The sequence below is a fragment of the Enoplosus armatus genome, chromosome 7 (assembly GCF_043641665.1).
Source record: "Enoplosus armatus isolate fEnoArm2 chromosome 7, fEnoArm2.hap1, whole genome shotgun sequence".
Classification (NCBI taxonomy): domain Eukaryota; kingdom Metazoa; phylum Chordata; class Actinopteri; order Centrarchiformes; family Enoplosidae; genus Enoplosus; species Enoplosus armatus.
In genome coordinates, this window is record NC_092186.1 from 3,474,581 (window position 1) to 3,487,295 (window position 12,715).

Sequence of the window (12,715 nt, forward strand, 5' to 3'; positions counted from 1 at the left end):
GATGATCCTTCAAGTGCATTTTCATATTTGACAATCTAACTACATTCTGAAATGTATTCAACATAAAGCCACTTCAGAAACACTGTCTTTCTCTTCTACATTGAATCCTGTATCTCATCAAGAGTAGTCTGTTGTCGTCTTCCAACAAGCATTAGACCACGTTCTAGGCCGTGAACACACTTCTCATGTTCTCTTTGCTTTTCTGCTTCTGTTCAGAGGGAGGTTCAGAGACACATACAGTAGCTGGACTATTAGCTGAGCAAAAGAAGTTCAACACTTTTACATGTCATTATGTGTTGAAGAGGTTCTTAGATATTATAACCGATACCCCCACCCAATGCAGATATTACATTGAGTGACGGCTGTTCTACGACCTAATGTTTTCGAACGGACTCCCAAAATCTACACGCAAGACCGCCTCAGTCTGCTTAGGGAGTCTAGTTACGTTCCCAGAATATCACGTCTTTAGGGCCTTTATAGTCGACTCTGTGCCGACGACCGGATATCAGCAGGAATATCTGTGATGTAGGTGTTTGGAGATTGGTTGTACTTCAGTAAGATCTTGAAGGAACAGATCAATACTGGAGGACGTCCCCTCTGACGGTTTGAGGTTACTTGCCTGGTTTTATACTGGGCCTGCCTCAGGGCCCTAATCCCTAATTTATAATTTAGAGATAAATTTAGGAAATCCCTCCTATATGTCCCCAGTATTCAGAAAACTTATACCTTAACACCAAACACAACACAATAGCCGCAAAACATCAGACAACTGAGCTGAACCTATTCAACATGTCCTTCCATGTTGCACATTGCAATGTAAACACAGCAGCTTTTATTAAAATTCACCAATCAAAGTCAAATGATTATCTACTGTCGGCATATCTCAAGGACAGTAGTCTTCTTACCTGAGGGCGGCTACTTGGATGATCTCAGAGAGGAGCAACACAGGATTTTGGTTGGAGTGTACAAAATACAACCCAGTTTTATTGGAGTTTTATCAAATGAGTAAATGAATACAAAATGTATATAAGAAGAAATTATAAAACTCAGAGAAACAAAAGCAATTGAGCAATAACCAAGTTATTCAAACAACCAAAACCAAACCAAACCCCAAGGACCAGAAAGGCGGCAAAAGAGAGCGAGCCTTTGTTCTGCTCTCCCTTTTGTAACCCTTGACCCCTGTTCTTGGGGGTGGGAGATCCATAAAAGGTCAACCTCTAAAAAACATCTTAGCCATTGGGTAGCAACATGTGAGGTCACAAAGTACATTTTCCATGCTTAACCTTAGCAAAGCATGCTTCAACTGCCGTGTTTAGCGAGACACTGAAGCCGCCGAGCGCATGTGGTTTTTCACTGCAAGTGTGGGGACGAAACCACAGGCCTGTTGTTGCGCTGTTAGTTGCAGTTTCATAAAGGATAAAGGCGTAATGTCTGGCCCCGTATTGGGGAAAACAGGTCACTTGACTTGAACTTAATTTGAACTGTTACTTCGAAGAGAGAATGGGGGGTGGGGGGGGTGGATTGCTCAACAGTATGCATATGAGAATAGTAATTAAATATTGTGTATTCAGAATTTGCCTAGTAATGAGGCATACATCTCATAAATCATGGCACGTTGCTCTGCTGACGTAATCATCCAGATTTGAAATCCTACATATCAGACATGCAGTGTAGATTGTTGTGTTGTCATACAACTGTCCATGCAGGACATTTCTTTCCCAGGAATCCCTGAGAAGTTACTCAGCAGTAATTGATGAACAAACTACTGGTTAGTTTTCTTGTGGTCACTTGTGTGTTTTTACTGGTTCCTTCTACTTTCAGATGGCCAGAAGAGAACAATAGCATATAAACTGATGTGGCACCAAATGATCAAAGTGGGGCATCTTAAAATACGAGACTCCTTCTCGAGAACCGCAGTGTGATTCATTGGAGAACATAATCTGAGTTGCACACATTAATCAATGCTCAGGTGTTGATATTCGACACCAAGCAGTAACCCTTGAAAAGGCCAGATTACCAGACCAACTAGTGTTTTTCCTTCACTACAGCAGACAATGCAGATGAGTTCACCTTACTATGTTTAAATTACAGGAACTGGAACTGGACTTTGAGCAAGTCTCTCTCTAAACAGCAGGCAGGGTTTCCCCCAGAAAAGTTGTTAGGCCAGTCTATTTTCTGACAGTGTCCGGCGGCCCGGCGTGGGAGATTTGAAAATATGACTAAGCATTGTTGATGTGTGTTGAATAAATGACTCATTTCAAACAACACAACTATAGCAGGGTCTTCCAAAGAATCTGACAATGTACAGCCTTGGAATGCTGTGTTTTCAACAACAACAAAATAAATCAAATTAAATTAAGTTTTTGCACTCTTGAAAAAACTTGAATAATGTCCTGACTTTAATAACAACAAAATAAATTAAAACCAAACGTTTTTGCACACTACACACTACAAAGATACAAACGGATCACTTTAAGGCCTCAGGTGTGGTAAATCAGCACTATAAAAGTGTTCCTGGAGTCAACTCGACTAGGTAACGTTAACTTGTGATAGTTGGAAGTGTCAAGTGTTAAACGTCACTCTACGTACAATGCGGGTAAAGAACACTGATCTCAGACCTGTTTTCCTATAGTGTGTTGATGTTTTAACCAACAGATGTTGCTGGTGAGCTTTCCAACCATGATATCTATGTTTCCAACAGAGCTGCCCCACTGTAACTGTAGTTTTAATAACATCTTAAAAATACACTGAAAATAGTCCCGACAGCGGGTCAATTTAGGCCCTGTGGGTCACCAGGCTTGCAATACTCCGGCGGAAACCCTGGCAGGGATGACCAATAGGCTATTACTCGGTCTGTGTGGCCTTTTCAAGCCCTGCTCCCCTTTTGAAGTTTTGAATGTAAGCAATTGTGCTACAGAGGCAACCTTTCCACTACCCAGCAAATCCTAAACTAACCCCCATGCTGTGTAACCTACTTAGTCTGACATAGTGTTGGTTCTCTAAATAATGAGCGGCATGAGTCATTGGGGTGAACTATTACAGGAATGCATAATATTTCTGTTATTTAGGCCGCGGTCACACATGTTTTTTTCAATGTGAGTTTAATCACAAAGCCCCTGATAACTCTTGTCACTGGTCTGGGACAAAGGGATTCAAAATGTCTACAGTTCCATCTTTTGTGTCACAAAAGGTCCTCACCCCGAATTCCATGGGATTATTTCACGAAGAAAGGTATGAAAATTGAGACTTGGAGATGGAAGGTTGCAACTCTGGTTTTATTTTTGTAGTTTTGGCCAACGTTTACTCACTTATAACATCGTGCCCTCCAAAGTAATAGCTGAGATGTGGGAACACGGTGAAACTTTGCTACAACAAAGTCTATTAGACCAAGAAACCTGAGCTGTCAGGCAATCAGTTAGAAACAAGCCGACAGTTTATCCAGATTATCTAAAGAACTTTATTTGTTGGCAAAACTGAAAGTGAGCATACCCGAAATGTTGGTAATAATCCCTCAGTGTACAGAAAATCTGTGGGTACACAACCGCTGTATAAACTGAACCAAGAAGTGGCTCTGGAAACTCTGATAAGCAATAGAGTTATTTACTGCATGCCAACCAGTAAACATACTGCATGCATACTTAAAGTAAAGTAAACACACATTTGCATGAGCCAATAAAGGTAAATGACAGTAAATGAGACAGGCAGGAGGACATGATGAAACATGCTATCCAAACTGGCTTGGTGAAAACAAGGTATGTAATAGTAACATTTCACCCAGAACAAACCCCCCCCCCACACACACACACACAAACACACTCCGCATCAGGTATGCTGTGAAATACGCTCTTTACTTCTACCAGAATGAAACTCCACAACCACCACATGAAAATATGTGATATATGTATTTTTACTGTTCAACGTTACAAATATTTAGAAATGTTATATCACACTGCCCAGCCATTAAGTCAGCCTGCTTTCTTTGGTGAAATGTCTGTTTAGGGCTCAGTACAGGAAATGATAGCAGTATCTCCTGTTCTCTCATCAGTAATTGAGGTCACACCTGTGGACCTTTTAGCACTACAAATGAAAACAATGAAAAGTTTTCTATAGCCTCGTTGCAGATCGTTGAATCACTGCCCACAGCTCCTGTTTTTTCAGCTATTCAAATGTCATATTCCTGCCAGAGCTATAAAACTGGGAACAAATATGGCGACAAACATGAATGGAAGGGACGAAAGTGTACAGGTTGTTATAGGTCGCAATAACTCTGCATATTTCTTTCATTGACGTGATAAAGTTAACCACTCCTTAGGGCATTCACAACTTCGGCTTTTTCATCAACTACTCCCAAACAGTAGTCGAATAGTCAATTAATCACAGGAGATATTCTATTTTTTTGACAATGATCAATTCTGTCAAAAATGTCTCAAATACAACCAGTAAAGAGTTAACTAATGTAGACGGGACTAACCTGTATGGTGTGACTGCTTACTTTCAGGATTAGTGGGAGTCTTGTCTTCTCTAAAAACCCTAAATTCTGTTTATTTAACATGGCATAACGTACAAAATGATTGCTCAAACAAATCTATGTTCAACAACAACCGAAGTTATGTCCACCTTCGGCCATCTCAAAAGCTCTGAATAGCCAATTATGATGCACGAAGATTACATGTGCTAAAACCACGGACGAACGATTAGTCTACAACCACGCGCAGGGTCGACGAGTGGTTTTGATAGTCGACTTATCGACCAGTCGACCATTCTGTGAAACCCCCACCACTCCTAGACATAAACCCCAGGAGTAGCGCTGGGCTGTGAGCCAATTTTGGCATAGTGGCCAGACTCAGTATTACAGAATCACATGACACACATTGTCCCAAAAACATTTTCCGTACACAATCGTTAGAAAAGGAACAACCGTAAACTGTAACTGGGATGAATATGTCAGTGACTAATGAATGGTAATGGCAAAATATGTACGTACATACTGTATGCGGTCAGCGATGTAGACAGCGTTCGTACAACTTTGGACCCAGTTCTAATTCAGAACTGGTTTTTAAAACCCAAGAAAGACAGAAGAGAGGAGAGTGACAGACTCTCACATCCTATTTTCTAAACAGAACATTCAAGTGTATGAGTCAGTTTCCTTTACACTTTATCTTCACTTTATTTCCTTCTACTTTCGTCTCACCAGTGTGGCCTACTTGTTGGCTCTGACCTACAGTGACACTAATGTATCCTAGATCTGGTTTAGTTGCCAGATTTCAGCATACAACTAAACAAAAACAGAAAAGTGTATACCTATACTCCAGATGAGCTCCTGAAAGGAAGTTGGTTGGTCATTTCTTTGATATAATTGATAACCTAACCCTAACCCTGTCATTATGTAAACCCTTATATTTGAAACCAAAGATAATGAGAATGACAACATATTCAAACATACTCTGAGTATAAAGTGAACACAAATCCTTTCAAATTTCCTCTGTGGTTTGCGGGTTTGTCTGCTGCACAGAATTGACCACTTCAGTACTTGGTAGGACTTTCTGTCCTGAGTTCTGAAATGTGTGGCAGTACATCCTGTTTGCTCTCTGGTCCCTTGCTAACCCAGCCTGCTCAGTCTGCCCCTGATTCATCCCCTCAGCCTCACTGTAAACTCTGGATCTGGCTCTGCAACCGCCCAACAGAGACCCGGTGAAAAAGTGCTTTGAGTTCTGGGACTTTCTACTTGTCTGACTTCATCATCTTGACACATCCAGTGTGTTTATTCTCCTCCCTGCCTCTCTAACTCTGTCAGCTGGCTACTGCAAGCTGATACCTTTAGCCTTGGAACTAACACTGGAAGGTATTGTAGACTTAATTTAGAGCAACACCCTGTAGGACACAAACACACACACATATACACACACACACACACACACACACACACACATATACACACACACACGCACACACTGTGTTCCTGACTCACCAAGCTGTTTTTGAGTCCAGTCCACATGTGAGGTAAAGCACAGATAAACCCTTCTCCTCTGCTCCTGTAAACTCACTCTCTCCTCCTATCTGTGGATCTGTGACACTCACTTTCTCTGCTTTACTCTTTCCAACGGTTTCAATTCGTTTTTAAATCTTATCTCCGCTTTCTGCCACTCAGATTTTCCTCATCTCCTCTTCTTTTTCCTCTCACTTTTTCCCGTCAGATGCAGTAGTCCACCTCAGCTGAAGGCCCCAGTGTGACTGTGTGTGTGTGTGTGTGTGTCACTGTGTGTGGGTGGGTGCTTCTTGTAAAGGGGGAGGAACCACTGAGCAGCAGGGGGAGTCCTCTTTACCGCCCCTTCACTATATCTCACCTCCCTCTCTCTGTGCGTCCGTATAGACAATGTCTGTATTCTTTATGCACAAGCACATGGGAGGAATGAATATGTAAGTTAGCTGCTTACCAACAGATACAGGCTACACACACAGGATTTATTACCATCGAGGAAGAGCAATCAAAAAAAAATGACCCCCCCCCAAGTTAGAAAGTAAGCCACCAAACTACATCTAATCATCCTGCAGGAGCTGTCCATTGCACTCAGCAGGTGTTAGAATAACGTACACGAAGATTAATTAATTCGATTAGATAGCACTGTGTAATGTGGTGTTGTTGAAAAAGAAAAAAAGAAAGAAGTTGTGCGGCACTTTTTCCATATAAATGAACATCTCTTACATTCAAACTAAGTTTTAAAGTTAAACGCTTCAATGTGGTGCACTTTGAGAGCAAAAAAGGCTACATTTATGAAGAACTTTGTGCTCTTGTAAACAATTTAATCATAAATACATTGGTTGTATAATTATGAATAGTAAAGCACTGAGAAAACTTTAGTCCACGCTCACCTGAGACCGGACAATCGGCTCTCAAAACAGCCTTTTCTTCAGCTGACTGAGGAACCAGTGAGGCCCAGAGCTCAGAGGGCTGCGCCTGCACTCATAGAACCTGGAGTTACAGTACGTAACTAACACTCTATATATTGAGAAGGCTTCGCCCTCTGAGGCTATCACTTTTGGGATAAGAGTGAAGCAGGATATAGTCTATGCCGCAGTACCACAAGCACAAACACACTCCCACTTCACGAGATGAAACAATAAGGGTTCCATGCCCAGCGTAATACCACATAGACCCCCATATTCTCTGTGAAGGGACGAAGGCTGGGAACCAAATCAAGCCTACTGCTGTGAGGAAGAGGAGACGAAGGTTACGTACTGTAACCGTCCGTCGAGGAGCAGAGGAGGGGAAGAAGGGAAAAAAGGCAGCTCTCCATGCGCCGACAGGCAGGAGGGAGAGCGCATAAACCGATCACCTGATATCAATCACTCTGACAAAACACTCAGTGCAGAAGGTCTGATGTCACCTCATTTAGGCGTATGTTCTCTGCAGCCACGAAGAAAATGCGTTTTAGTCATTGTTTGAATTATTAAGACCGAGAAAAGTGTAGAAATATTTACATTGTTGAAGATGTGCAAAGTTAAGCGTCCCCTGATGACATAGAAGAGCGTAGGTCTATGTTCTGGGGCTGAGCCCTCAATTTAACCACCAGTGTGTAATTACTCTCACTGCCAGAAGGGGGAGACAAAAGTTCACTGCAGGTTTAATAAATATTTTTCCACAAACCCTGCATGTCTAAAATCTGTTTTATCCCCTTTTGAAAAATGGAAAACTATGCACAATAGTTGTCATATCATTGCAATTCATATTTACTTACACAAAACCCAAATTAAAATGTCTCTAATAATACCATATAATGTTTGAACAAACAGACACGATGTCATTCACTACAAGGATAATAGATGGATATTAATCCTAATTGCTTATTGCCTGCAAGTGGGACTGGGCACCCCCATGTACTGTAGCCACTGTTAGCTCTCCTAACGCCAGACAGGCAATCATTTCCCACTTCCACAGACTGAACCCTCAGTAAAAGGAAAAGCTTTCTCCTAGTGCTGTAGACACAATTCCCCTAGTATCAAAACAGTAAGTCCAATACCAAAGCCCTGTAGTGGGAGTCTGACTTTACAGTTATACAAGAAGCTAATGTAGTGAAATATTAGTGGTTCATGTAACTACTTGTGTTGGCAAAGAACATCCATTTAACGTATAAATGTGTAGCAACATACAGAATGCATGTCCTCTGAGTTGCATCAGCTGATACACACATCATGTGCAACAAACCTAATTATGGCTGTACGCCGACAGGAGGATGAGTCCACGTCTGTGTGCATGAGCACATGTGTGACATTTTACAAATATGTGTCAGCACTTATGTTGTGAGCCATTTTTAAGCTATTAACTAAACTATGCTACTATAGCAGCGGTGAGGTAATTAGCTCACAAAGCTAGCCCAGTCTGTCCCCGTACTTGTGCACATTCTTAGTTATAACAAGGTTAGAGAGATGCGCCTCACTTACAGTCTGGGCCTTGCTGAAGGTTTTGCAGCACAGATCTGTGACAACGATAAGAGAGACACCTGATAAGTCTGTGGCTGCTCAACATGTTTTCACACAGACAAACATTTCTTCTATTACCTGTGTGTGTGTGTGTGTGTGTGTGTGTGTGATATGACAGCTAGTAGCATCTGATGCATTTGCTTTGAGCTTTATTGACCCATAAAACTGTAGTGTACATTACACAGGTTAGTACATCTCTATGGCCTTGACACATGAACATGAAAAGGACCATTACTGCATGTACATATTTGCTTTGTCGAGGCTAATTTTTCTTTATGGAAATATTAAAGGCTTTAAAACAAACAAGCTTTCTCTGGAGCTTTCAACCGCATATCCTCCGAATTCATTTTCACACTCAGCCTTTAAATTAGGTTTTCATTTTGGCGGGTAATAATGTAGTGGTCACCTCGACGGGGAACCACTGCTAAGCCTGTGAAAACAATTACATGTATAATGTTGTCTGTGTCTCTGGAGCTGATGTTGTTTTGTAATGTTTAACAGAAACAACTGGAGGTGTGGGGTTTGAAAGCAGTGGGCATGTAGGGGGCAGTGGCAGGGCTACTGAAAGACGTATAGCTCACTCCTCATCTTTGCTTGAGGCTAGTGGTTCGAGGCTACATTAGCCACAGCTAGCACAACTCAACACCCAATTCTCCGACTGAATTGCCAGATGTAGACGAGGAAGAAGAATGCGTGGACTAAAAAAGACAATATCTCTTGTTCTGCTGTATCAATTTGGATCCTTTTTTTAAACTGTCATGAGCCCGAAAATGTTATATATAGTGCTAAATTGGTGGAGTAGCCTTTAAAGGCTCTGCACCTGTTGTGTGGTGCTCTGCTCTGTGGGGATGGAGGTCCTGCATGTCTGATAAAGCCACCAGCTGAACTGTAAACTGTTAGCATGACCAATAATTGGAAGAAACCACTGCAGATGAAAAGTTGATCCAGTTGTATAACTGTAGTAACAGCATGTTACAGCAGCTCAACTGGAGGCAGCTTTGATTCAGTAGATATGATAGTCTTCAGTACGTGAACACAGACACACAAGCACACACATGCTAAAAATCCAAAAATTCTTGCAGGTGATTTGCCCTGAGAACAGGGATTAGATTTCCTCTGAACTCCCGGGCAAATACCGGTATCTCAATTCTCACCATTCAACTCTATCCTCAGACGTCCCAGCTCAGCTTGCTCTGAGCCTTCAGATCATAAAATGAGAAAGCAAGGAATGTGGGTGATTTTGAGATAATGGTTGAAGTGGAAGGGTACTGACTCGCATTTTGCAAATGTGGATCCAGGCAATCTCTTTCTTGTACAAAAAAGTAGATTCATTTTGTAGTTTCAGATCAGTTTTGCTCAAAACCTTACCCTCTACATATTCTGCACCACACCCTTAGGAAAAAGGGTGGCGCTAGAGGAAAAGTTGAGGGATCACCAAAGTAATTTGAATTTCTCCTCTGGGCACCATGCCTGTACCAGATTTCACGACGTTGCCATTCCTGAAAAGTTGACTTCGTCTGGGTTCATTTTGCTGATGACTCACAAAGTCCTCTGATTGAACATTAAGATAAGGACGCAATTACCTATTTAGAGGAGGCAACATCAAACGTAGTGGAAGGAGTGGTGAACTAGAGTGACTGACTGTTTTTAGCTTGTGTTTGGTTGCCTACAATTAAAATGATTATGGTGATCACAGAAATGAGGCTCTTCTTAAATTGCACTTACTGTAAGAGTGTATATGATAAAACTTAAATGTATGTGACTGTATTTTTCCTACTTCTTCTCTTTCCCTTGTTCTTTTGTAATGGTGCCCCATTAGTCCGTTGGGAGGCAAATCCTGATGAGGTCTGATCTCACTGCGCTTCCAAAACACTCTAATCTCAATGAGGGTGTCATTACTGTCGTGCCAAGATCCAAAAGCCATTATTCGCGCTTTCGTGTTGTCATCATTAGCCAGTTAGTGGGTCCAAGTGGACAAATTTAGCAGCGTAGAATGGCTCGGGAGGCAAAATGCTGGTCTCATGTGACCAAAGAGCACTTCACTGGCATATTTATTGCTGGTTGCTGAATTATTAGTTTGTTTGTCAGCTTGCAGAGAGCCCCCATCAGAGCAGCTCTGGATGGATGAATAGGCAGGTTGTTGGGGGAAATTCTCACAGAAGGTGTTTATGATTTTCTCTTTCCTCTGTCTCTGCAGACACATCATGACTGAGCTGATTGAAACAGAGAGGCTATATGTGGAGGAACTGCAAAGCATCATGGAGGTACGGTATTTTCTTGCACATTTTACATTGCTTCATGGCTTACTTACATTCAAAACATCTGTAACATCCTACACTGTTCAGTTGGATTTGTCTCTGCAGCTACTGTTGTTGAATATTTAACATGCCCCTTTAATTCACCAATTAAAGGATCATTCTGGTTAATTACCACTTGGGTCTTATTTTGATAGTTTTGGCCATCGGCTAATATTCCCTCCTTTTGTACAACAGCACAAAACTGTAGAAAGTGAAATAGATTTTTTTCTCTCTTGTGGCTTCACCTCCATATAAAGTGGTTTAGATAATCTGGCTAAACATTTGGCTTTTTTACTTTAACGTAGCAACAAAAATAAGACCCAAGAATTACTTAATTTCCTTTCATTTACATAGACATCAATACTTACCATATGTAATATTTAACATGTCCCAAATAGGTTAGAGGGTTGAATTGCTAATTAAATACATGCATACCTATACAGTATGTACACATATCTGCACTTCCATAGAAGACATGCTATGTTTTTTTCTCTAAAATCAGGTTTAGAAAGAGAACGGGAGATTTTATGACATTTTATGCATATTTTCAGTAATTCAATGACGAAGAAGAATTTTTCCAACCCATAAAGCAGCATTTAATCCTTCAGTATCTGAAAACATTCAACTCTCGTACAATTTTGAGGTTCCTGTAATTGAGCATTTCCATTTGACGCAACTTTATAGTTCTACTCCTCTCTCAGAGAGAAATAGACTTTCATGAGGTACTTTGCATATTAATACTTTTCTCACAAAAAATATGAATTCATAAAAGAGCAATAAGATGCAATGTTAATAATGTATGTATGTATGTAAATTAGGTCCATCTTGACCGTTTATAACCATTCTGATAATACAGCTGTTCTACTTCTATCGTTGAGGTAAAAGGGATGAACGATTAGTTCATTAATCAATTAGTTGATCGACAGAAAATGGGCAACTGCTTTGATAACTGATTCATTGTTTAACATAATTTAAAATGGCTGACATTGGATGGTTTCAGATTCTCAGATGTGAGGATTTGCTGCTTCTCCTTTTCTTAACAGTAGTGTTAAGTGTCTGCCTGGTCAAGAGAGATTTGGACTCCAGTTTAATTTTAACACCAGCTTATTTTAACACCAGCTTTCTGCTAAATACTTGTTGTCCCCAAGCCATGAAGAGCTGCTCTCTGGATCCTCCTGAGCCGATAATACAACTGTATTACCGGCTGAGTAGTACTGCCTATGACTACTAAATTGACATGCAAAGCCCCATATTAAGTAAAGTTTCTGAACACTTCCTTCACTGCAATTAAAGATGCATAAATAACAGTTCTTGATAGAATCTGAATGAATAAAGTCCATGCCACCAAACATAACTACATGTACTGTATATCCCGGTTGTTAACCAAACTCCCAAAGCAGCTGTGCTGTCATATGTACAGAGCTAATCTTTCAGTTTAATCCAATACAGAGGGGCGGTTTAATCTGTCACTTTTATTAGTGATCATTAAACATACACCATTAGTTTGGAGTTAATAGATAAATTGTCATATTATTATTATGATAGAAGAAATTCAAACGGCTTGTCTTTGATTTCTGACTGTGACATAGCTCTTGGTATTGGATTTTATATTTTCAGTAGGTAGTAGCAGTAAATTCTTTATGCAAATAGTCTCCAGTCCAGACATCCAATAGCACTTTGGCTGCTGGTGCATCCCTGAGTTCAATAACCGCTTAGTAGAACGAACACTGCATTTCTTTTCCCCTATAAATCCATCCTTCAAACTCAGTCAGTGTATGAACTCCATATGATCTCCGGGGTTGAAAACGTCCAATCAATTTCCTGTTGCTGAACTCCAGCAGGAAGGTGTTGATCTGTGGACTGAGTTTAACACTGCAGCTGGGCAGAGGTTAAGAATCTCTGATTGTCTCGGGTTGAAATGATCAGCTGTGATGTTTTGT

The 12,715-nt window shown here is 40.8% G+C and overlaps 1 protein-coding gene across 1 annotated transcript in view; it reads left to right on the top strand.

The window, feature by feature from the left end:
- Nucleotides 1-12,715, top strand: part of mcf2l2 (MCF.2 cell line derived transforming sequence-like 2) — an 82,492-nt gene that overhangs the window by 41,760 nt on the left and 28,017 nt on the right. The window contains exon 17 of the mRNA XM_070908226.1: nt 10,676-10,742. Within this exon, the coding sequence (XP_070764327.1) occupies nt 10,676-10,742 (67 nt within the window). The remainder of the gene's footprint in view (nt 1-10,675; nt 10,743-12,715) is intronic.